The 27,200-nt window shown below is 45.0% G+C and overlaps 1 protein-coding gene across 1 annotated transcript in view; it reads right to left on the bottom strand.

Annotated features, from left to right (window-relative positions):
* Nucleotides 1-627: 627 nt before the first annotated feature.
* Nucleotides 628-27,200, bottom strand: part of LOC140199297 (natural resistance-associated macrophage protein 2-like) — a 65,754-nt gene continuing 39,181 nt past the window's right edge. Inside the window, exons 10-15 of the mRNA XM_072261112.1 lie at nucleotides 21,743-21,829; nucleotides 18,858-18,977; nucleotides 17,306-17,455; nucleotides 12,382-12,455; nucleotides 10,644-10,797; nucleotides 628-1,802 (exon numbers count right to left, since the gene is read on the bottom strand). Of these exons, the coding sequence (XP_072117213.1) occupies nucleotides 1,716-1,802; nucleotides 10,644-10,797; nucleotides 12,382-12,455; nucleotides 17,306-17,455; nucleotides 18,858-18,977; nucleotides 21,743-21,829 (672 nt within the window). The 3' untranslated portion in view covers nucleotides 628-1,715. The remainder of the gene's footprint in view (nucleotides 1,803-10,643; nucleotides 10,798-12,381; nucleotides 12,456-17,305; nucleotides 17,456-18,857; nucleotides 18,978-21,742; nucleotides 21,830-27,200) is intronic.

Below are 27,200 nucleotides of genomic sequence, written 5' to 3' on the forward strand. Positions count from 1 at the left end.
TGCTCCGGTAGGCGAATTGCAAAGCATCGAGGTTGACTGGTAGGTTGTGGTTGATGTGTGCCATAACCAATCTCTCGAAGCACTTCATAGCAATTGATGTCAGAGCCACAGGTCGATAGTCATTCAGGCATGCCACCTTGCTCTTCTTCGGCACTGGGATTATCGTTGCCTTCTTAAAACATGAGAGGATCTTAGACCGAAGCAAGGAGCAGTTGAAGATGTCAGCAAACACTCCAGCTAGCTCGCTTGCACAGGCCCAGCGAACCCGTCCTGGGACGCCATCTGGGCCCGTTGCCTTCCTTGGATTTATCTTCAGGAAGGTCCTTCTAACGCCCTCCTCGGTGATGATGAATCTCAATGCCACCAGGTCTGGTTCATCCGGAGGGAGCGGGATGCTCCTCTTCTGTTCGAATCTTGTATAGAATACGTTAAGTTCGTCAGGAAGAGAAGCACCACAGTTATTGATATTCCCAGCCTTTTCTTTGTGCCCAGTGATCTCATTTAGACCCTGCCATAGTCTACTGGCATCCCTCTGGTTACCCTCTTGCTCTTGATATATGTATAGAATGCCTTGGGATTCACCTTAATCCTACCTGCCAAGGACTATTCATGGCCCCTCTTGGCTTTCCTAATTCCCTTCTTTAGTTCTTTTCTGACTTCTTTATACTCTCATGTGCTCTGTTTGATCCTGACTTTGAAAGCTTTACAACCTTTTCCTTTCTCTTCGTGACTAAATTCATCACCTCTCTGGACATCCAAGGTTCTCTCATCTTTCCATCCCTGTCCTTCCTTCTAACAGGAACATAGCTTTCCTGTACCCTGTACAATTGATCTTTAAACACCCTCCACACGTCTGATATGGACTTGCCAGAAAAAAAGGTGTTCCCAAGTAATGCTTCTTAGTTCCTGCCTAACGCCCTCGCAATTTGCCCTACTGCAATTTAAAACTCTCCCACAAGGACCATACCTACATTATCCACAGCTATCCTGAAATTTAAGGAATCGTAGTCAGTATTCCCTAACTGTTCACCCACTGAAAGGTCAGTCACCTGGCCAGGCTCATTGCCCAGCACCAGGTCCAATATGCCCTCCACCCTCTTGTTGGATCATCCACATGTTGATTTAAAAAACCTTCCTGGATGCACTTAAATTCTGCCCCATTTAAACCCCTTGCACTGAGAAGGTCCCAGTTTCTATTAGGGAAGGTGGAATCTCCCATGACAACAACCCTATTATCTTTACACATTTCCTTAATCTGATTACATATCAGTTCCTCACTTACTCTATCACAGAACTGTTCCCACAACCAATGGACTCACTTTCATGGACGCAAAAACTCATATTGTCGATATCTAATGCTTATTTATTTATTTATTTATTTGTTTGTTTCTCTTTTGTATTTGCACAGTTTTGTTGTCTTTTGCACACTGGTGGTTTGGCTGTCTAAGAAGTGTTCAGTTTTTCATTGATTCTATTGTGTTTCCTTCTAGTTACTATGGATGCCTGCAAGAAAATGAATCTCAGGGTAGTACATGGTGACATATATGTACCTTGATAATTAATTTACTTTAAACTTTTAATTTTGAGAATTTATGAAAAACTCTACATAAATAAAGACTGACAAACAACCAATGTGCAACAGAATAGAAAGAATGTGAAAGGAAATTGTTGTTGCTATTGGAAGCAGCAACCTGCAGATCTTGGAGTTGTGAAGTTTAGTGAGGAGCTATTTCATGTGTGAAACGTTGGTCCTGACCCGACTTCAGGCCACATACTCCGGATGCCACACAGCTCAGCCACAGCTGGAAGAAAGAAAGTTCATCGTTACTTCCTAAAGTTACTTGGTTTCCGTTTCAACTCAGTGCTAACATCTCGGGTGAAAAGTACTTTCCAGTGGTTTCCGAGGTTTCATTCAACTGGTGCCTCTGCCGGCAATGGTCTTTAACTTATTTATACAGTTGTAACCAGGAATGCAAGAGACCTATGAGATGATTAGAGGCATATATAGAGTGGACAGCCAAAAACTTTTCCCAGGGTAGAAATGGCTAACGTGAGGGAGAATAATTTTAAGGTGATTGATGGAAACAATGGGGGGAGGGTTTTCAGCCATTCCTAAAAACTAGATCAAACAGCAAAAATGAGGTGTAGTTCACAGTGCTTTGTAATGAGATAAAGTGCAAACATGAAAATAAAATAAAAATAAACATGAAGTAAAAGATGAAAATATGTTAGTTAAAACAGTTATTTCAGTTAACTCCACTCTGTTTCACTCTCTACAGGTGCTGCCCAACTTCTGAGTGTTTCCGACGTTTTCTACCAACACCTGCAGGAACGGAGGCTAGCAATCTAAAGAGGCAACAGTGTTGTGAGGAAAGGATGAGTGAACTGGGGTTTTCTTGTTGGAGTGAAGGAGGATGAGGGGAGACTTGACAGGGGTGTAAAAGTCGATAAGAGGCATAGATTGAGTGAACAGCCAGAGACTTTTTCCCAGAGCAAAAATGGCTCATACTAGGTGTCGTAATCTTAAAATGATTGGAGGAAAGTATAAAGGAGATGTCAGAGGTAAGTTTTTTTTTCCACACAGAGTGGTAGAGGCTGATACATTAGGGACATTTAAGAGACTCTTTGATAGGCACATGAGTGATAGAAAAATGGAGGGCTATGTAGGAGGGAAGAATTAGAGTGGGTTAAAATGTTGGCACAACATTGTGGGCTGAAGGGCCTGTACTGTTCAATGTTCTATGAGGTGGAGAGTGTTAGGGTCCAACAGGCTGAGTGATGGGGATCTGATGATACATTTCATGGATGATCTATGGCTGATTGCCGTTATTTGGATGAGAATGTACATGTAAGAGACCACAGTTGCTAGAATCAGGAGCAACGCACAAAAAGCTCCAGATGAAGGAACTTAGCTGAAATGTCAGCTGCCTATTTTGCCGTTGGCCTGCTGAGTTCCTCCAGTTCTTGATGTGTTATGCTGGATGAGAACAGAGTTGGTAGAATTGGTAGGTTTGCAAATGACACTAAAATTGGTGTTATATTGGCAAGCGAAAGGGGATTTAGATGAACTGATGAAGTGGGCCATGGAGTAGCAGATGTTATTTAATTCAAGCAAGTGTAAGGTGCTGCATCTAGAACATGGAACGTAGAACATTACAGCACGGTCCAGGCCTTCAGCCCTCAATATTGTGCCAATAAGTTCAATCTGATCCTTCCCTCCTACATAGCATTCCATTTCTCAGTCATCCATGTGCCTATCCAACAGTCTTGTAACTGTCTCTAATATACAGTATTGTTGAAAAGTCTTAGCCACATAGACACAGTACATACATCTAGGGTGCATAATACTGTAGTAATTTTATGTATTGCACTGTACTGCTGTCACAATAAAAAAACTAATGTCATGACATACGTGAGTGAAGATGAACCCGATTCTGATTTGGGTCTCTGTTGTGGACTGAGAGTGGGAAGGGTCAGGGAGAGGGGAATCATGATTGGGAAAGGGAGAAGGGAAAGGAAAGCACCAGAGAGACGTTCTGTAATGATCAATAAAGCAATTGTTTGGAATCAAATGACTTTGCCTAGTGTCTCAGCGCTGGTTGTGCCTTGCCACATGCCACCCCTCATCCCAACATCCTCCTGTGGCCCTCCGCCCTCGACATTCCCAACATCCTTTGCTCCCTTCGGATTTTCTAACTCACTCTCCACCCCACATTGACAAATACAGTACTGTGCAAAACCTGAGCTATATATATATTTGCCCAAGGCTTTTGCACAGTATTGTATCTGCCCCGACCACCACCCCTGGCAGGGTGTTCCACACCCTCACTACTCTGTGTAAAGATACCCAACAGTGACATCACCCCACACATGCTTTTCTGTGAATTCCTTACAATTATGCCCCCTCATGTTAGCCATTTTGCTAAGTTGAACAAGGCAGGATTTACACAGTGAATGATGGGGCTAGGGGAGTGTCGTAGAACAGAAGAAATTAGAGGCATAGTTCCCTAAATGTGACTCTTCATTGATCAGGGTACTGTAAACCTTGACACTCTGATTAATCAAGAACCTATCAATCTCTGCCTTGAATATACACAATGACTTGGCCTGCACAGCTGTCTGTAGCAATGAATTCCACAGATTTAGCACCCTCTGTCTATAGATGTTCCTCAATTCTGAGGCTGTGTCCTCTGGTCCTAGACTTCCCCAGTATAGGAAACATCCTCTCCACATCCACTGTATCTAAGCCTTTCAATATTCGAAAGGTTTCAGTGAGATTCTCCCTCATTCTCCTAAACTAGAGAGTACAGGCCCAGAGCCATCAAACGCTCCTCATACATTAACCCTGTCCAATAGGATTAATCTCTTGAACTTGCTCTGGACCCTCTCCAATGCCAGCACAACCTTTCTTAGATAAGGGGCCTAAAGCTGCTCACAGTAGTCCAAGGGCGGTCTGACCAGTTCCTTATTAATCCTCAGCATTACGTCCTCTCTATTCTTCTCAAAATGAATGCTAACATCGCATTTGCCTTCCTTACCACCAACTTAACTGGCAAGTTAACCTTTAAGGAATCTTGCATGAGGACTCCCAAATCCCTTTGCTCCGCTGTTTTTTAAATTTTCCCATTTAGAATATAGTCCATGCCTTTATTCCTTCTGCCGAGGTGTTTAGCCATTCAAATTGCTACACTATAGTCCATCTGCCACTTCTTTATCCATTCTCCTAATCTGTTTAAGTCCTTCTGCAGACACTCTGCTTCCTCAACACTACCTGCCCCTTCACCTATCTATGCATTGTCTGAAAACTTGGCCACAAAGCCATCAATTCCTTTAACCACATCATTGACATATAATGTGAAAAGAAGCGGTCTCTACTCCGAACCCCGTAGCACACTACTACTCACTGGCAGCCAACCAGAAAAGGTCCCATTTATTCTGACTCTTTTCCCCCTGCCCGTCATCCAATCTTCAATCCATGGCAGTATCTTTCCTGTAATTCCAAGGGTCCTTATCTTGCTAAGGCCTGAAAATTCAATAAACAGCATCCACCAATTCTCCTTTGTCTATCCTGGTTGTTATTTCCTCAAAGAGTTCCAACAGATTTGTCAGGAAAGATTTCTCCTTAAGGAAACCATGCTGACTTTGGCCTATTTTATCATATACCTCCAACAACCCTGAAACTTCATCCTTAATAATAGACTCCAACATCTTCCCAGCCACTGAAGTCAGGCTAACTTGCCTATAATTCCCTTTCCCTGCCACTCTCTCTTCTGCAATACTGGAGTGACATTTGCAGTATTCCATTCCTCTGGAACCATTTCAGAATCTAGTCATTCTTGAAAGATCATTACTAATGCCTCCACAATTTCTTCAGCCACCTCTTTCAGAACCCTGGGGGGTGTAGTTTATTGAGTCCAGGTAACTTTTATCAACCTTCAGACCTTCCAGCTTCCCAAGCATCTTCTCCTTTGTAGTAGCAACAACATTCAATCCTGCCCCTGACACTCTCGAATTTCTGGCATCCTGTGATTGTCTTCTGCAGTGAAGACTGATGCAAGAAGCTTATCAAGTTCACCTGCCATTTCTTTATACTCCATTAGCACCTCTCCAGTGCCATTTTCCAGCAATCGGATATCCATTCCCATCTCTCTTTTACTCTTTATATATCTGAAAAACCTTGTTATCCTCTTTTATATTGTTGGCTAGCTTATCTTCATATTTCATCTTTACTCTCTCTTTGGATTTTTAGTTACCTGCTGTTTAATTTTAAAAGCTTCCCAATCCTTTACTTTCCCAGTAATTTTTGTTGTATTATATGCCCTCTTTTTTGCTTTTATGCTATCTCCTTTGACTTCACCCATTAGTCATAATCACCTCATCCTCCCTTCAGAATATTTCATCTTTGGGATTTATCTTTCCTGCCCCTTCTGAATTTTCCCCAGAAGCACCAGCCATTGCTGTTCTGCCATCATCACTGCTAGTGTCCCCTTCCAATCAACTTTGGCCAGCTCCTCTCTCATGCCTCTGTGATTCCTTTTACTCCACTGTAATACTGATATAACTGATTTTAGCTTTCTCAAACTGCAGGGTGAATTCCATCATGTTATGATCATTGCTTCCTAAAGTTTCCTTTACCTTAACTCCCTAATCAAATTTGGATTATTACATAACCCCCAATACAGAATGTCATTCCCCTTTTGGACTCAAGCTGCCTCAAAATGGAATTTCGTAGGCGTTCAACAAATTCCCTCTCCTGGGATCCAGTACTGACATGATTTTCCCAATCTACCTGCATATTGAAGTCTTCCATGACTATCACAACATTGCTCTTTTTATATGCCTTTTCGATTTCCCTTTGTAATTTGTAGCCTACCTCCTAGCTTCAGTTCGAAGGCCTGTATATAACTCCAATCAGAGTCTTTTTATCCTTACAGTTTCTTAACTCTACCCACAACGATTCTACACCTTCCAATCCCATGTCATGTCTTTCTAAGGATTTGATTTCATTTGTTACCAACAGAACCTCCCCACCCCATCACCTTATTCTGTATATTGTGTGCATTCAAATATAACACCTTCAGTCTTGTATCTGTCACCCTTTTTGATTCTGGCCTTCTGTTACACTTTAACTCCCACTGACTACGATTCTGCCCTAACATCTGCCTGTCCTTCCTCACAGTCTCACTACACACTAAATCTATCAACTGCCCCATCCTCAGCCCTATCACTCTTGTTTCCATCCCCCTGCCAAGTTAATTTAAACCTTCCCCCACAGTTCTAGCAAAGCTGCCTGCCAGGGTATTGCTCCCACTTGAGTAACTCCTGCTTTTTGTACAGACCATACCTTCCCAGAAGATCCAGAAATCTGAAACTCTGCCCCTTGCACCAATTCTTCAGCTATACATTTATCTGCCAATTATCCTATTAGCCTCTCTGGCACGTGGCACAGACAACAATCCAGAGATTACTATCCTGGAAGTCCTGCTTTTCAGTGTTCTACCTAAATCCTTATAGCCTCTCTTCAGGACCTCCTCCCTTTTCCTACCTTTGTCATTGGTACCAATATGCATCACAACTTCCGGCTATTCACCCCCCCCACCCCCCTGCTTGGAGAGCGGTGGACCCAATCCGAAACATCCCTGGCCCTGGCACCTAGGAGGCAACGTAGCATTAGGATGTTTCTTTCACATCCACAGAATCTGCTTCCTGCTCCTCTCATTATGGAATCCCCTATCACTACTGAACTCCTCTTCTCCCCCTTTGCTTTTGAGCCTCAGAGACAGATTCAGTGCCAGAGATCTGGTTACTGCAGCTTTCCTCTGGTAGTTAGTTGTCCCCAACAGTATCCAAAGCAATGTACCTACTATTGAGGGGAATGTCCACAGGGGAACTCTGCACTGGCTGCCTACTCCCATTCCCTCTCCTGACAGTCACCCAGGTACCTGCTTCCTGCAATTTAGGAGTGACTACCTCCTTGTGGCTCCTATCTACCACCTCCTTATTTTCCCATACAAGTTGAAGGTCATTCAGCTGCAGTTCCAGTTCCTTAACACATTCTCTAAAGAGCTGCAGTTTGGTGATGAAAATAATGTTCATCTGACTGTTACTTTACAGTTTAACAACTGATTGTCTGCTTATATTTTATATAATTACTTATATACAAGTAACAGTTTAGTATGCTTCCTAGTAATCATAGTATGCATATGCAGTTGTTCAGTGTGCCCATAAGTGGTGACATTTAAATGATTCTGGAAAGATCTGGAAGCTTCTCTTGGTGCTACATTATTTAAATAAGAGCTTTCTGATTGGCTGGGTCTTAGCTGCGAATTTGAATGGAATTTTTGTTATCGATGGAGTGTAAAATAGCTGAGCACAGGGGAATGCTATCTTCTCCTTTTGTTTGTTTGCTTGTATCTCCCTTCACTTACTAGACCTCTTTTACTGTCCATTTTCAACTGTCTTTGTTCTATCTATGCTTAATAAAACAATCGTGAAACAAGTTTTCTGCCTCTTTCCTGAAAGAACCTTAGATTAAAAATGTCAGAGTCCAACAATAGTTTGTTTCCAAATGCAATCGCTTGAAGTATACATAAAGCATAAGTAGTAGGCCACTCAGTCCCACTACACTCCCTGCTATCCCTGGGTCTCGTCTTGGACAGCCTCCATTCCCCACTGTCTCTTTGCTGCTGACTTTTTCAACCTCCTACAGATTAGAGGTTTCCAAAGACTTGCCACCCCCTGTAGGAAGGTGTTTTTATATCCTTTAATCTCACGTACTTACTGAGCTTTTCATTACGTAGGAGGCATTGCCCTTTGTATTTTCACCTGAGTTACTGATATTGATACTGGATGAGGCAGAAGTGTGCTGCAGACAGCTCCCTCTGGCACACCCAACTGCTAACGTGACAAAGCCATGCCCGGACCTTTTGGAAAGATTAGCTTTATTTGCCTTATGCGCATTAAAACACTGAAACATACATTGAATGTTAGCATAGCGGGCAGTGCGATCGTTTTGCAGACCCAGCTGTAGGAGCACTGTTCGATTCCCACTGTTGTCTCAAAGGAGTTTGTACATTCTTCGTGTGATGGGTGGGATTCCTCTGGGTGCTCTGGTTTCCCCCCACATTCCAAAGACGGCCGGTTAGTAAGTTACAGGCATGCTCTGTGGGCACCGGAAGTGGGGTGACACTCATGGGCTGCCCCCAGAAGACCATAGAAACCATAGAAACTACAGCACAGAAACAGGCCCTTTGGCCCTTCTTGGCTGTGCCGAACCATTTTCTGCCTAGTCCCACTGACCTGCACACGGACCATATCCCTCCATACACCTCGTATCCATGTATCTGTCCAATTTATTCTTAAATGTTAAAAAAGAACCCGCATTTACCACCTCGTCTGGCAGCTCATTCCATACTCCCACCACTCTCTGTGTGAAGAAGCCTCCACTAATGTTCCCTTTAAACTCTTCCCCCCTCACCCTTAACCCATGTCCTCTGGTTTTTTTCTCCCCTTGCCTCAGTGGAAAAAGCCTGCTTGCATTCATTCTATCTATACCCATCATAATTTTATATACCTCTATCAAATCTCCCCTCATTCTTCTACGTTCCAGGGAATAAAGTCCTAACCTATTCAACCTTTCTCTGTAACTGAGTTTCTCAAGTCCCGGCAACATCCTTGTAAACCTTCTCTGCACTCTTTCAACCTTATTAATATCCTTCCTGTAATTTGGTGACCAAAACTGAACACAATACTCCAGATTCGGCCTCACCAATGCCTTATACAACCTCATTATAACATCCCAGCTCTTATACTCAATACTTCAATTAATAAAGGCCAATGTACCAAAAGCTCTCTTTACGACCTTATCTACCTGTAACGACACTTTTAGGGAATTTTGTATCTGTATTCCCAGATCCCTCTGTTCCACTGCACTCCTCAGTGCCTTACCATTAACCCTGTATGTTCTACGTTGGTTTGTCCTTCCAACATGCAATACCTCACACTTGTCAGTATTAAACTCCATCTGCCATTTTTCAGCCCATTTTTCCAGCTGGTCCAAGTCCCTCTGCAGGCTCTGAAAACCTTCCTCACTGTCTACTACACCTCCAATCTTTGTATCATCAGCAAACTTGCTGATCCAATTTACCACATTATCATCCAGATCATTGATACAGATGACAAATAACAATGGACCCAGCACTGATCCCTGTGGCACATCACTAGTCACAGGCCTCCACTCAGAGAAGCAATTCTCTACCACCACTCTCTGGCTTCTTCCATCGAGCCAATGTCTAATCCAATTTACCACCTCTCCATGTATACCTAGCGACTGAATTTTCCTAACTAACCTCCCATGCGGGACCTTGTCAAAGGCCTTACTGAAGTCCATGTAGACAATATCCACTGCCTTCCCTTCATCCACTTTCCTGGTAACCTCCTCGAAAAACTCCAACAGATTGGTCAAACATGACCTACCACGCACAAAGCCATGTTGACTCTCCCTAATAAGCCCCTGTCTATCCAAATGCTTGTAGATTCTGTCTCTATAGTACTCCCTCCAATAACTTACCTACTACTGACGTTAAACTCACCGGCCTATAATTTCCCGGATTACTTTTCGATCCTTTTTTAAACAACGGAACAACATGAGCCACTCTCCAATCCTCCGGCACTTCACCCGTAGACAGCGACATTTTAAATATTTCTGCCAGGGCCCCCGTAATTTCAACTCCAAGACCCTTGGACTGTGCTGGTCGTTGACACAAATGACACATTCCACTGTATTTTTTTGATGTACATGCGTCAAATAAAGCCAAACATTATCCTAAAATGCATCATTTGTTTCAACATCCAACGCACTCTGAGGATACGCTGGGGTCAGGGTGCAAGTGTCGGTGTGCTTCCAATTGCCAATACAGCATGCCCAAAACTTACTAACTCTAGACCTGTATGGCTTTGTAATGTGAGAGGAAACCCACGCGGACATGGGGAGAACGTACAAACTCCTTATAGACAGCGGTGGGAATTGAAACTCAGCATTACGCTAACTCCTACACTACCATGCTTCCACCCTTGCAGCGCTCCTCTCTCTGGAGTCAGCACACCTTCAATGGTTTAAATACAGAGAAGACACAGTAACTCACCAGATAAAGCACGAAGGCCACGTACAAGATGAGAATGATTGCAGCAGCAATGTACCAGTAAACGTTGTCTATACTAACGACATAAACCACGACAAAGTAAGCATTGACAGCCAGGACCAGCAAGGTGATCAAGACTCCAACAATCTTGCTGAGCCTGAGGAAACACAGGATATATCATGTTTCAGTAACGAGGAAGATCACAGCCAGAGGAAAACAGAAACACCCAGAGTGCTATCCATCTGGCCATAAGTCCGTAAGACATAGAAGCAGAATTAGACCATTTGGCCCATCGAGTCTGCTCTGCCATTCCATCATGGCTGATTTATTATCCCTCTCAAAGCCTTCTCCTGCCTTCTCCCCATAACCTTCTCCTTCTCCTGCCTTCTCCCCATAACCTTTGATGCCTTTATTAATCAAGAACCTATCAAGCTTTACTTTAAATATACTCAATAACTTGGCCTCCACAGCCATCTGTGGCAATGAATTCCACAGTTTCACCACCCTCTGGCTAAAGAATTTCCTCCTCATCTCTGATCTAAACTAACGTCCCTCTATTCTGAGGCTGTGTCCTCTGGTCCTGACCTAGATTCACCCACATCTGCTGTATCTGGGTCTTTCAATATTCAATAGGCTTCAGTGAGATCTTCTCTCATTCTTCTAAATCCCAGTGAGTACAGGACCACAGCCATCAAATGTTCCTCATGTATTATCACTTACATTCCTGGAATAATTCTCGTGAGCATTCTCTGGACCCTCTCCAATGTCAGCACATCTCTTTTTAGATAAGGGGTCCAAAACTGCTCATAATACTCCAAGTGTGGTCTGACCAATACCTTATAAAGCCTCAGCATTACATCCTTGCTTTTGTATTGTAGTCCACAGGAAATGAATACTAACAGAGTGTTTAACATTAATGACTCAACCTGCAAGTTAACCTTCAGGGAATCCTGCACGAGGACTCTCAAGTCAGTCTGCACCTCTGAGTTTTGAATTTTTTTTCTCCGTTTAGAAAATAGTCTACTCCTTTATTACTTTTACCAAAGTGCATGACCAACATTTCCGTACACTGTATTCCATCTGCCACTTCCGAGGTGCTGGAACGTGGAGCCACAGTTGAAGTGCTGAAGGAACTCATTGGGTCAGGCAGCATCTTCAGCCTGCTGTTTGAATGTCTGAGTTCCTTCCGCAGCTGGATTTCTGTTCCAATGTGCTGTCTGACACAGAGCGACTTCCCAGAACATAAGCAGCTGGTGTAGGGAGACCTTTTCTCTGCTGTAGCCAACCCGTGCTGCCCCTGCCCTTGGTTTACATGACAAGCCAGTGCAGAGGAAGTTTCGCTCTGTCTGACCAGAGGAGTCTGTGCTTGGACAGCGTGGATGGAGCTTCACTCTGTGCCAGGTTGGACAGTGTAGAAGGAGCCTCACTCTGTGGCTGACCTCGGAAGTGTGTAATGGGACAATGTAGAGGGAGCCTCACTCCGTGGCTGACCCCCCAAGAGTGTGTGATAGGTTGGTGTGGAAGGAGCCTCACTCTGTGTCTAACCTATGCTGACACTACCCTGAGGGTATGTGAAGGGATGGTGCGTTAAACATTATTTCCTGGACTGGTGCAGATCAGTTGTCTCGCCCGATCCTTGTTCCATTGGACCTCCCTCACCTTCCTCGGCTCCTGCAGCTCTGATCCCATCCCGCATCCCTGCTCTCTGAATTTCCCATGAAATGCACCAGTGGCCACTTACCTTCCATTTGTGAATTCGTGCATTAGTGTCCTGAGGTTTGTAAATGTCAGGATGGGAATGAGAGCAAAGGGCAGCTGAAAACACAAAATAAACTCAAGTTAGAACATAGAACACTACGGGACAGTACAGGCCCTTCGGCACCATGATCCATCACCTCCTGATCCCCCAATGTCCCTGCACGTCAGCGGGCTCCACGCTATTGTCACTGTCCTCCAAATCCTTCTCCTTGGTGACTATCAGTGGAAAGCTCTCGTGTGGTACCTCACCAACACTTTCTTGACTCCAAGCATAGTTTCCTTCCTGTATCCTTGAGTGGTCCTAACAGCTCCCACATTATCCTCTTGCAAGCATAAAATGCCTTGGGATTCTCTTTAATCTTACATGCCAAGGATGCTTAATGGCCCCTTTAGTCCTTCCTAAGCCCCTGATTGAGTTCTTTCTTGCAATTTTTATATATTCCTCAAGGATTGTCTAATTTTAGCTTCTTAACTCTACATATGTTTCTTTTCAGATTTTCACTAAATTTCACATCTGTCATCAGCCAAGGTCCCTTAATCTTGCCATCCTTGTCCTTCCTCCTTACTGGAACTTGCTGGTCCTGAGTCCTGATCAACTGGACTTGCTCAGCAACAGCTGCTCCCAACTAAATCCCCCAGCTCCTGGGTTATTTACTGATTTTTTTATTCATTAGAGATACAGCACAGTAACAGTCTTTTCTGGCCCGATGAGCCCACATCACCCGATTACACCCTCATGACTAATTAACCAAATGGAACAAAGAATATTAGACTAGATTCAACTTCATTGTCATTGTGCCAAGTACAGATACAGAGCCGATGAAATGCAGTTAGCATCTGACCAGAAACGCAAAGAATAATGTTATTTACAAAACAACTGTGAATAAAAAGTAAGTGCTACAGCGCGCAAATATAGAAGTATTGAGACAGAACAACACAGGTGCAATACTGCTTAGCGCTGTGATGTGAGGTTCAGCAGGGTCACAGCCTCAGGGAAGAAGCTCTTCCTGTGCCTGCTGGTGCAGGAACGGAGGCTTCTGGAGTGCCTACCGGATGGGAGGAGAGTAAAAAGTCCATGGTTAGGGTGAGATGCACCCTTGATAATGCTTATCGCCTTGCCCAGGCAGTGTTTATGGTACATGTTCTCAATGGTGGGCAATTGGGTGTCGATAATTCGCTGGGCAGTTTTCACCACACGAAGGAGTGCTTTGCAGTCCGATACAGGACAATTGCCATACCACACTGAGATACAGTTGGTGAGAATGCTTTCAATGGTACAGTGGTAAAAGTCCGTCAGTATCCTGGGACAGAGGTGAGCTTTCTTGATTCTCCGCAGGAAATAAAGGCGCTGTTGCACCTATTTGATCAGGATGGGGGAGTTCAGGGACCAGGTGAGATCCTCTGAAATATGGACACCAAGGAATTTGAAGCTTGATTCACGCTCCACTACAGCTCCGTTGATGTAGATGGGGATGTGAGTGTGGCTCCTAGCGTGCCTGAAGTCCTTGGTCTTCTGAGTGTTAAGGGCCAGATTGTTGTCGGCACACCACATAGCCAGGTGCTGGACCTCATCCCTGTAAGCCGTCTTGTCATCCCTTCTGATCAGGCTAACCACTGTGGTGTCATCTGCAAACTTGATTATGGAGTTAGAACCATGTACAAGAACTCAGTCATTGGTGAAAAGGGAGTACAGAAGAGGGCTCAGCACACAGCCTTGAGGCACGCCGGTGTTCAGGGTGAGAGTGGAGGAGGAGAGGTTGTCTAACTTAACTGATGGGGTCTGTTAGTCAGAAAGTCCAAGGTCCAATTGCAGAAGGATGAGCTGATACCAAGCTGGTGAAGTTTGGCGATCAGCTTGGAGGGGATCACAATGTTGAATGCCGAACTAAAGTCAATGAACAGCATTCTGACGTAAGAGTTGGGGCTGTCCAGGTGGGCCAGAGCAGAGTGAAGTGCCGTGGAGATGGCGTCCTCTGTTGACCCGTTGGTGCGATAGGCAAATCGATGGGGGTCCAGGGTAGTGGGCAGACAGGATTTCAGATGTGATAGAACATTGGCCCTCGATGTTGTGCCGACCTTTTAACTTACTCCAATGTCATTCTAACCCTTCCCTCCTACTTTTCTATCAGCCATGTGCCTATCTAAAGTTTCTTAAATGTCCCTAATGTATCTGCCTCTACCACCACCCCTGGCAGAGTGTTCCGCACACCCACCACTCTCTGTGTAAAAAAACTATCTCTGACATGCCCCTATTCTTTTCTCCCAGTATTTTAAATTATGCCCCCCTGGTATTAACCATTTCCACCCTGGGAAAAAGTCAATGGCTGTTCAATTGATCTATACCTCTTATCATCTTAAGGTAACCCATACATGTTTGGAATGTGGGAGGAAACGGGAGCACCCAGAGGAAACCCACACAGTCATGGGGAGAACATGCACACTCCTTACAGACGGCGTCAGAACTGAACTGGCACTGTGGCAGCTTTACACCGACTGCCACATTACCATGCCACCCTACTCGCATCTCCCCAATTTAGTAGTATTCGGCAAGATTCCGATATGGTATGATTTATAAAGTTCTATCAGGTCCTCACTCAGCCCCTGACATTCCAGAGAAAACAACCCGAGTTTGTCCACTTTCATACTCTCAAATCCAGACAGCATCCTGGTGAACCTGGTATGCAGATATCCTGATGGAGGGACTCAGCCTGCAATGTCAACTCTTTTCTCTCCTCCATCGACGCTGCCTGACCTGCTGAGTTCCTCCAGTGTTTTGTGTCTGTTACTGTGCAGATGGGACTCAGGGTGCTGGCCCAGTAACGTGCAGATGCGTGCGAGCGTGCACATGGTTTATTTTGCCGCGCTGCTCCCAAACCTGTAAGGAGGGTGGAGCGTAGCGCAGATCACAGCCAGTGAAACAGTCTGGGTAGCCACTGGCTGATCTCAGGACAAGGTTTACTCTCAGAATCAGATTCAGAATTATTATCACTCACACACACTGTGAAATTTGTTGGTTTGCAGGTCAGGGAAAGCTTTAAAATATACTATAAGTTACAATAAGAAATGATAAGAGATATAGATAGGCAGAGATCTTTTCTCAGGTAAAAGTGGCTAATAAAGACGCATACATAAGGCTCCTTTTCATTGACTACAGCTCTGCCTTTAATACCATCATTCCAAATAAACTGATTCCTAAGCTCCGGAATCTGGGCCTTAGCACTCAGATCTGCAGCTGGATCTTCAATTTCCTCACAGACAGGACCCAGGCTGCAAAAATAGGGGACAAGCTCTCCTCTACAATCACTCTGAGCACCGGTGCCCCACAAGGCTGTGTACTCAGCCCCCTGCTGTACTCGCTGTACACCCATGATTGTGTAGCCAAGTTTCCATCAAACTCAATATATAAGTTTGCTGATGACACAACAATTGTAGGTCGTATCTCGGGTAATGATGAGTTTGAGTACAGAGAGGAAATTAGGAACCTGGTGGCATGGTGCGAAGACAATAACCTATCCCTCAACGTCAGCAAGACGAAGGAATTGGTTGTTGACTTCAGAAGGAGTAGCGGACTGCACGACCCAACTTACATCAATGGTGCGCAAATGGAACAGGTCAAAAGCTTTAAGTTCCTCAGGGTCAATATCACAAATGACCTGACTTGGACGAACCAAGCAGAGTCCACTGCCAAGAAGGCCCACCAGTGCCTTTACTTCCTGAGAAAACTAAAGAAATTTGGCCTGTCCCCTAAAACCCTCACCAATTTTTATAGATGCACCGTAGAAAGCATTCTTCTAGGGTGCATTACAACCTGGTATGGAAGTTGTCCTGTCCAAGACCGGAAGAAGCTGCAGAAGATCGTGAACACAGCACTGCACATCACACAAACCAATCTTCCGTCCGTGGACTCACTTTACACCGCACACTGTCGGAGCAGTGCTGCCAGGATAATCAAGGACATGACCCACCCAGCCAACACACTTTTCGTCCCTCTTCCCTCTGGGAGAAGGTTCAGGAGCTTGAAGACTCGTACGACCAGATTTGGGAACAGCTTCTTTCCAACTGTGAAAAGACTGCTGAACGGATCCTGACCCGGATCTGGGCCATACCCTTCAAATATCCGGACCTGCCTCTTGGTTTTTTTGCACTACCTTAGTTTCCATTTTCTATTTCCTATTTATGATTTATAATTTAAATTTTTAATATTTACTATCGATTTGTACTCCAGGGAGCGGGAAGTGCAGAATCAAATATCGCTGTGATGATTGTACATTCTAGTATCAATTGTTTGGTGACAATAAAGTATAAAGTAATGAGGGGGGAATAGTTTTAAGGAGGGAAGTATGCTGGAAATATCAAAGGTAACCTCTTTACACAGAGAGTGGTGGGTGTGTGGAATGCACTGCCGGGGATGGTGATAAATGATTAGGGACATTTAAGAAACTCTTAGCTGGGCATATGGATATAGTAAAATGGAGGGCTACGTGGGAGGAAAGGGTTAGATTGATCTTGGAGTAAGTTAAAAGATGGGCACAGTATTGTGGGCTGAGGGGCCTGTACTGTGCTGAACTGTTCTACGTATGTTGTAAGGTACATTAAAAAATCAATAGGTAATGCAAAAGAGATTAAAGTAGAGAGGCAATATTCAGGGTCCATGGTCTATTCAGAAATCTGATGGCCGAGTGTGTGTCTTCAGGCTCCTGTATTTCCTCCTTGAGAAGAGTGCATGTCTTGAATGGTGAGAGTTTTAATCACAGGGCAGAGACAGTACATTTGACCCTGACCAGGGCTGAGTCTTGTTTTGAGGCATCATTGTCCACTCTTTAGTGCTGAGCTTTCGAGTGGTCTGATTCTCAGGTTGTATACAGTACAGGGTGGCCAGATCTGGTCAGCATCTTGTTTCTCCTTACCAGAATGCTCTGCAAGACATTGAGGATATCATTCATGTTGGAGACTTTGGACACATCCTGACAAGCTGCCACAATCACTGTGGGCACGATCGCCAGAGCCCTTGTTAATACCACTCGTTTAAACCTGGACCAGGACAAATCGAGGAAGCCCTGAGTGTGGAAAACAAGAGAGAGGGAGGGTTGAGAAAGAAGCAGCAACGATCCACCCCCCACAGCGTGTGAGCAAAGCCTCATTATCAAGAGGGGGAGTTGAGAAAGAAGCAGCAACGATCCACCCCCCACAGCGTGTGAGCAAAGTGTCATTATCGATTATCTGGGCTCTGACAGCTCGCACTCGTTCCTCAATCACACTGTATTTACCCAGACACAAGGAGAACAGCATGCTCCCTGTCAGATAGCTTTTCTGAAGCCTGAACAAAGAAATGACATTTTTATACAGAAATTATCTAGTTGGATACCGATAGAAACTTTGAGCACATCTGAATCCCATCATTTGCATAAACACAAGAGATTCTGCAGATGCTGGAAATCCTGAGTACTCAGAAAATGCTGGAGTTACTCAGCAGGTCAGGCAGCATCTATGGAGGGGAACAAACAGTCGATATTTTGGGCTGAGACCCTACATCAGGACTGATCTTGACCTATAACATCCACTGTTTATCCCTTTCCAGAGATGCTGCCTGACGTGCTGAGTTCCTCCTGCATTTTGTGTGTGGTACCCATCACTTGCATGTTTAAGTACCATTATAATCAATATTTTGGGTGTTAATAGCCATTTAAATCTACATGTTAAAGATCAATAGTACTTGAGAATTAGTAAAATAACTGGCCAATCGTAAGTCTGCCCTAGAATCCTTTGTTCCTATCTTCCTCTTGTCTTGGTGTACTTGGTGACCTTGGTTCCTGGGCTTGAACAGAAAGACTGTACAAAGGAGAGTTAGGCTTTCAACGGCCATGTTCAGCCTGGGTGACGGCACTATGTCTGCATTCTGTCTCTGTCAGCTTATCACCTGGACTGTTGCCTTACCTATCCACATTGATCCCATTGCCCCCATTAGGTCTGTAGCCTTCCACATACGTAACCATAGGACCATAAGACAAAAGAGCAGAATTAGGCCATTCAGCCCATTGAGTCTGCTCTACCATTCCATCATGACAGATTTATTAATCCTCTCAACTGTGGAAATTATTTCCACCCATTTGCTAAATAAATTCTTCCTTATCTCTGTTCTAAAGGGACATTCTTGTATTCCAAGGCTGATCCATCTGGCCCTAAACTCATTCATTATGGGAAACATCCTCTCCACATTCACGCTATCTAGGCCTTTTAATATTCGATAGATTTCAAAGGGATCCTCTTTCATTCTTCTAAGCTCCAGTGACTACAGGCCCACAGCCATCAAACGTTCCTGATACTTTAACACTTTCATTGCCAGGATCATGCTTGTGAAGCTCATCTGGAGCCTCTCGAATTCTCCAATGCCACACGGCACTCTCACTCCTCATGCTGACTGGGATATTAACGGGAGAGACTGCTGATCTTACAGCTTACCTCCATCACAAACTGTCCGGAATACGTCCCTGTCATGGTTGAACTTTGACCTGCGGCAAGAATGCCAATAGCCCAGATGTAGAGAGCGGGAGCTCCGAAGTAGCAGCCGAGGACCACTCCCTGGAACAAAAGGAACACGCATGTACACAGGCCTGGAAACACGAGCAGACACCTGGGAGCTGCGGTTTCCTCCCACGTTCCAAAGACGTATGGCTACGGGTTAGTGAGTTGTGGGAATGCTGTGCTGGTGCTGGAAGCATGGTGACACTTGCAGGCTGCCCTACACATCCTCAGACTGTGTTAATTATTGGCACAAACCATTAGTGAGTAAATGTAGATTGGTAGTTATCAGTTATCTGTTATCTGTCAAGTAGGGGACCGTGCACAATCCTGATTTGATGGAGACAGACGTGAGAGCACAGCGGAACATCTGGAAAACTTCTGAAATGACTGCTTCGCTGCCGCTGCTACTGTGTGGTAACCGGAATCTCTGGAGCTGAAGACCCCGAAATCCGCGGCTTTGCGTGTTTCAGTGGCCGGGGAGAGGTCGAAGGCCCTTGGCAGAGGATGGCGCTCGGGAGGTGGTATCGGAGAGGCTGCTCAGAAGCTCGGAGTTTTCGGACGGATGGACTCGGGGTCAGCTGCTTCCAAGGTATCGGCAAGTTGATGGTGCCTGGAGGTTTATGGCAGGGAGTTTCTCCCTTTTGCCGTAGCTATCGGGGACTCGGGAGTCAATCGACTCGGAACTTTGAGACTTCTTTTACTGTTCCCATGGTCTGCTCTTTATCAAATTATGGTATTGCTTTGCACTGCTGTAGCTATATGTTATAATTATGTGTTTTTGTCAGTGTTAGTCTTTGGTCTGTCCTGTTTTCTGTGATATCACTCAGGAGAAACATTGTATCATTTCTTAATGCATGTATGCATTTCTAAATGACAATAAAAGAGGACTGAGTGTTCTCATAATCTATCTATATCTATATATAGTTTTCTGGATACTAAAGGAATCAGACAATATGGGGGAGTTCAGGAATGTGGCAAAGGGCTTGTGGAATTGCTGCCTCACAGTTCAAGTGGCCTTCATTCAATCGTGGCCCCTGGCACAGCCTCAAGAATAGAAGAATGTCCCTTTGGAACAGGGATGAGGAGGAATTTCTCTAGCCAGAGGGTGGTGAATCTGTAGAATTCATTGCCACAGATAGTTGTGGCAGCCACGTCATTGGGTTTATTTGAAGCTTAGCCTGAAGGGTTCTTGATTAGCCAGGGCATCAAAGGTTACAGGGAGAAGGCAGGAGAATGGGGTTGAGGGGAATAATAAATGAGCAATGATAGTGAAGCAGGCATGATGGATCAAAGGGCCTAATTCTACATCTAAGTCTTATGGTTGTATGGCATTGACCGTGTGGAATCTACACATTGTACTTGTCTGCTGTGAGTTTTATGGTTCCTCCCATATCTCAGCAGGGTGAACGGTCAGGCCGATAGCTGTAAGTTACCCCTGCTGTGTAGGTGAGATGGAGAGGAGGGAGGGAAGTTGAGAATGTGGGGGCTTTAATATGGAGTTAGCACGATTAGAACCGGGGGCTGGTGGATGATTGGCATGGGTTCAGTGGGCTGAAGGGCCTGGTTGTGTAATCAGTGACTCTGTGATCATGGTGAACAGTAGAGCATGTTTGAACAGCCCAGATATCTTCCTCCCAATCCAGAATCTGAAGTTTTCTTGTTCACATTTGTACGACCCTTGTGGAGTCCAATTACAGCTGTACAAAGTGGAAACTTCACCGGGACATCTTAGAGTCATAGAACACCACAGCACAGACACAGGGACTTTGGCCTGACCAGTCCCTGCCGAACTATTATTCTGCCATCGACCCACACCTGGACCATAGCCCTCCATATCCCTCTCATCAACGTACCTATCCAAATTTCTCCTAAATGTTGAATCAAACCCATAACCACCACTTCCACTGGCAGCTCTTTCCACACTCTCACCACCTCTGAGTGAAGAAGTTCCCCTTCAGGTTCCCCTTAAACACTTTACCTTTCACTCGTAACCTAAGACCTCTAGTTCTAGTCTCACTGAACTTCAGTGCAATCTCAAAAGGAATTGATGAGTTTGTCTGGGAGGATTGTTCCCTGGGAGTTAAAGATAATGAAATATGGAATGAGATGGAACATAGAATATTACAGCACAGTGCAGAACCTTCCCCAAATAATGTGCCAACATTTTACCCTACTCTAAGATCAATCTAACCCTTCGCTCCTACATAACCATCCATTTTTCTATCAGCCATGAGCCTATCTAGGAGTCTCTTAAATGACCCTAAGACAGACATGTAGAGTCTTATTCATCTGAAGTTTGGGGTCTGTTCCCAGGAGGGACATTTAAAGCAAGAACATTGATGGGTTCAGTCGGAAACGCGAGAGATCCAGAAGAACACACAAGGATTGGTGGAGGAGCTCAGCAGGTCAGAAATGAATAAACAGCCGGCGTTTCTCGAGTTAGTGAGCACGAGGAATATGGTGGGAAGTGGATTGGTTTGGGAAACGGGGTTGTTTTTATTTACTATAGAGATCAATAGACAATAGACAATGGGTTCAGGAGTAGGCCATTCAGCCCTTCAAGCCAGCACCGCCATTCACTGTGATCATGGCTGATCATCCACAATCATTACCCTTTTCCTGCCTTCTCCCCATATCCCTTCACTCCGCTATCTTTAAGAGCTCTATCTAACTCTTTCTTGAAAGAATCCAGAGAATTGGCCTCCATTGCCTTCTGAGGCAGAGAACCACAACCCTCTGTGTGAGAAAGCTTTTCCTCAACTCTGTTCTAAATGGTCTAACCTTTATTCTTAAACTGTGGCCTCTGGTCATTGGCTTCTTACCCCTTTGAAGATGTCCACCTCCAAGGTGCTGTTGTCCTGGGGCAGCTGATTGATGTAAGGACTTGAGCTGTTTGCACAGACTTCATACTGCAGGAAAAGACAAGAGTCAAGATTGTTCGTTGTCATTTTTCAGACACGAGTGTAAAGGAGAACAAGACGGTTGTTACTCCAGATGCAATGCAGCATAAAGAAATACTAAGCATAAAGCATATTAAAAAACAAAAAAAACACAATAAATATAAATATGAAAGCAATTTTATAGAACACAATGTACAAGTAACTGTTCCATACATAGACTACGTACATAATGTGACTCAAGGTGATGTGTACGTAGTGGTGGTGAGGGATGATGGGGTGGTTAATGCGTAGAAGTGTTGATCAACCTGACTGCTTGGTGAAAGTAAATGTCTAAACATTGGATATAAAACAGGACAGCAGAAGAACAAGCCCTTCGACCCACAATTTTATGCCAAACTAATTAAAGCAGAAATCAAATGGGTAACTAAGCTAATCTCTTCTGCCTACACCATGTCCATCCTTTCCATTTTCCTCACATTCATCTGTCTATCCAAACATCTCTTCAAAGACTCTAACGTTTCTGCCTATCACCACCACAGGCAGCACACTCCACGCACCCACAACTTTGTAAAAAACTTGCCCCTCCCTCACATCTCCTTTGAAATTACCCCACTCACCTTAAATGCATGTCCCCTGGTATTAGACATTTCAAACCTGGGAAAATGATATTGTCTGTCTACTCTGTGTATGTTTCTCATAATCTTATACATCTCTATCAGATCGCCCCTTAGCCTTCCTCACTCCGGAGAAAACAACACACGTTTGTCCGCCCTCTCATTATAGCGCATGCCCTCTAATCCATGCAACATCCTTGTAAACAAGTTCTGCCCCTCTCTACAACCTCAGCATCCTTCCTTTAATTGGGGGGGGGGGGGGGGACCAGAACTGTGTGCAATACTCCAAGTGCAGCCTTACTAGAGTTTTATAAAGATGCAACATAACTTCCTGACTTTTGAACTCAGCATCTGGACTAATAAAAGCAAACATGCCATACGTCTTATAACCACCTTATCGACCTGTGTAGTCAACTATGTTGTCTGGTGGCCTGGCAAGGAACCTGCATTGCCTCCTCCCTGATGGGAGTGGGGCAAACCGTTCACGAGCAGGGCGGGTGGAATCCTTCATGATACCGCTGGCCTTTTTCTGGCGCCTTGCTGTATATATGTTCTTGATGGTGGGTTGGCTGGTGCTAATGATGTATTGGACAGTTTTATCTGCTCGTTGTAAACTCTTCTTGTCCACCACAGTGCAGTTTCCGTACCATGCAATGGTGCAGCATAAGACCATAAAACCATAAAAAATGGGAGCAGAGTTAGGCCACTCAGCCCATCGAGTCTGCTCTGCTATACTCATTATTTGCCGTGTTTAATGACGTGGGTGATTATGGTATTCCATCAGTCTTTTATCTGTCTACCAAATGAGGGATTGTTGCCTGTGGGGAAGAACCCCTTCATGTTGTTGCTTTATCCATGACCATGATTGTTCTTGGCAAATTTTTCTACAGAAGTGATTTGCCATTACCTTCTTCTGGGCAGTGTCTTTACAAGACGGGTGACCTCAGCTACTATCAGTACTCTTCAGAGATTGTCTGTCTGGCATCAGTGGTCGCATAACCAGGATTTGAGATTTGCACCAGCTGCTCATACGACCATCCACCACCTGCCCCCTTGTGACCCTGATCAGGGGGCTAAGCAGGTGCTACACCTTGCCCAAGGGTGACCTGCAGGTTAGCAGAAGGAAGGAGCACCTTACACCTCCTTTGGCAGAGACGTATCTCCACCCTGATCATGGCTGATTTATTATCCCTCTCTATCCCATTCTCCTACCTTCTTCCTGCAACATTTGACACCCTAATTAACCAACAGCCTATCAACCTCCACTTTAAATATACTCAGTGACGTTGCTTCCACAGCTGTCTGTGGCAATGAATTCCACAGATCCACCAGATTCCGGCTAAAGAAATTCCTTCACATCTCTGTTCCAAATGAACATCTGTCTGTTCTGTGGCTGTGCCTTCTGGCATGGATGCTACTTAACTTTGTCCCTGACGGGAATTTTTAAGATGGCGTTAAGTTCTTGCTTTAATAGCCCCTTAGTGCTTTCCAGAGTGAGGCTTTGAAAAGGACTGGAAAAAGCTGCACAAGATTGTAAACTCAGCCAAATCCATCATGGGCACTAGCCTCCCCAGCATTGAGGCCACCTTTGAAAGGCGATGCCTCAAAAAGGTAGCATCCATCATTAAAGACCGCCATCATACAGAACATGCCTCTTCTCATAGCTGAAATCAAGGAAGAAATACAAGGTCTTGAAGATACACAATCAGCATTTCAGGAACAGCTTTTTGCCCTCTGCCAGCAGATTTCTCAATGGGCAATGAACCCATAAACGCTACCTCACTATGTTTTGTGCTCTCTTTTTGCACTATTTATTTAATTTAATTTTTAAAAATATATTTCTTATTGTAGCAACACATATCAAAGTTGCTGGTGAACACAGCAGGCCAAGCAGCACCTCTAGGAAGAGGTACAGTCGACGTTTCGGGCCGAGACCCTTCGTCAGGACTAACTGAAGGAAGAGTGAGTAAGGAATTTGAAAGTGAAAGGGGGAGGGGGAGATCCAAAATGATAGGAGAAGACAGGAGTGGGAGGGATGGAGCCAAGAGCTGGACAGGTGATAGACAAAAGGGATATGAGGAGATCATGGGACAGGAGGTCCGGGAAGAAAGAAAAGTGGGAGGGAACCCAGCTGATGGGCAAGTGGTATAGTGAGAGGGACAGAGGGAGAAAAAGGAGAGAGAGAAAAAGAATGTGTGTTTATAAATAAATAACAGATGGGGTACGAGGGGGAGGTGGGGCATTAGCGGAAGTTAGAGAAGTAAATGTTCATGCCATCAGGTTAGAGGCTACCCAGACAGAATATAAGGTGTTGTTCCTCCAACCTGAGTGTGGCTTCATCTTTACAGTAGAGGAGGCCATGGACAGACATATCAGAATGGGAATGGGACGAGGAATTAAGATGTGTGGCCACTGGGAGATCCTGCTTTCTCTGGTGGACAGAGCGTAGGTGTTCAGCGAAATGATCTCCCAGTCTGCGTCGGGTCTCGCCAATATATAGAAGGCCACATCGGAGCACCAGGCGCAGTATATCACCCCAGCCGACTCACAGGTGAAGTGACGCCTCACCTGGAAGGACTGTCTGGGCCCTGAATGGTGGTAAGGTAGAAAGTGTAAGGGCATGTGTACAACTTGTTCCGCCTACAAGGATAAGTGGGAGATCAGTGGGGAGGGATGGGGGGGACGAATGGACAAGGGAGTCGCGTAGGGAGTGATCCCTGTGGAAAGCAGAGAGAGAGAGGGAGGGAAAGATGTGCTTAGTGGTGAGATCCCGTTGGAGGTGGCGGAAGTTACGGAGAATAATATGTTGGACCCGGAGGCTGGTGGGGTGGTAGGTGAGGACCAGGGGAACCCTATTCCTAGTGGGGTGGTGGGAGGATGGAGTGAGAGCAGATGTGTGTGAAATGGGGGAGATGCGTTTGAGAGCAGAGTTGATGGTGGAGGAAGGGAAGCCCCTTTCTTTAAAAAAGAAGGACATCTCCCTCATCCTGGAATGAAAAGCCTCATCCTGAGAGCAGATGTGGCTGAGAAGGAGGAACTGCGAGAAGGGGATGGCATTTTTGCAAGGGACAGGGTGGGAAGAAGATTAGTCCAGATAGCTGTGAGAGGCAGTAGGCTTATAGTAGACATCAGTAGATAAGCTGTCTCCAGAGACAGAGACAGAAAGATCTAGAAAGGGGAGGGAGGTGTCGGAAATGGACCAGATAAACTTGAGGGCAGGGTGAAAGTTGGAGGCAAAGTTAATGAAGTCAACGAGCTCAGCATGCGTGCAGGAGGCAGCGCCAATGCAGTCGTTGATGTAGCGAAGGAAAAGTGGGGGACAGATACCAGAATAGGCTTGGAACATGAACTGTTCCACAAAGCCAGCAAAAAGGCAGGCATAGCTGGGACCCATATGGGTGCCCATAGCTACACCTTTAGTTTGGAGGAAGTGGGAGGAGCCAAAGGAGAAATTATTAAGAGTAAGGACTAATTCCGCTAGACGGAGCAGAGTGGTGGTAGAGGGGAACTGGTTAGGTCTGGAATCCAAAAAGAAGCGACGAGCTTTGAGACCTTCCTGATGGAGGATGGAAGCATATAGGGACTGGACACCTTTCTGATGGGGGATGGAAGTATATAGGGACTGGAGTATTTATTTGTTTATTATGTATGGCATGGTACTGCTGCTGCAAAACAACAAATTTCATGACATATTAAATCTGATTTTGATTCTGTATCCGATTCTGAAACGACAGTTGGCAGGATGGGTGGTACCCACAATGATTTTTAGCACATTTCTTTGTCCTGGGTACATGCAAGTCCTGCAGTGATGGTAGACTGCTGCCAACTTTTCTGATCACCTGACTGTAGCTTCTGTACTTTGTGAGGACGCTGCACCAAACCAGACGGTATTGACTAATGTCAAGTCAAGTCAAGTCACTTTTTACTGTCATTTCGACCATAACTGCTGGTACAGTACACAGTAAAATCGAGACAATGTTTTTCAGGACCGTGGTGCTACATGAAACAATACAAAAACTACACTGAACTATGTAAAACAACACAAAACTACACTAGACTACAGACCTACCCAGGACTGCATAAAGTACACAAAACAGTGCAGGCACTACAATAAGTAATAAACAGGACAATATGCACAGTAGAGGGCAGTAGGTTGGTGTCAGTCCAGGCTCTGGGTGTTGAGGAGTCTGATGGCTTGGGGGAAGAAACTGTTACTTAGTCTGGTCGTGAGAGCCCGAGTGCTTCGGTGCCTTTTGCCAGATGGCAGGAGGGAGAAGAGTTTGTATGAGGGGTGCGTGGGGTCCTTCATAATGCCGTTTGCTTTATGGATGCAGCATGTGATGTAAACGTCTGTAATGGCGGGAAGAGACACCCCAATGATCTTCTCAGTTGACCTCACTATCCGCTGCAGGGTCTTGCAATCCGAGACTGTGAAATTCCCGAACCAGGCAGTGACGCAGCTGCTCAGGATGCTCTCTAGGATGACACCAGTATGTTCTGGGAAAGATGGAATTTTACCAGCTGCTGCAAGAAGTACATCTTCTGCTAAGCGTTCTTGTTAATGAAGGAGACATAGTCCTCCCACATGAGGTCCTGTGAAATAACAATGCCTTGTAATCTTATAAACAAAGTCAGCCCTCCATCTCCTACAATCCAGAATCCATTTGCAGAGTGGGTTGTGTCTGTGATGGTTTTTCCTGCCATTTCTTTGTTCTGGATACAGACAAGCCCTGCAGTGATGGTAGACAGCAGCCAACAACCTTTTC

This window comes from Mobula birostris, chromosome 6 (genome assembly GCF_030028105.1).
Source record: "Mobula birostris isolate sMobBir1 chromosome 6, sMobBir1.hap1, whole genome shotgun sequence".
Lineage (NCBI taxonomy): Eukaryota > Metazoa > Chordata > Chondrichthyes > Myliobatiformes > Myliobatidae > Mobula > Mobula birostris.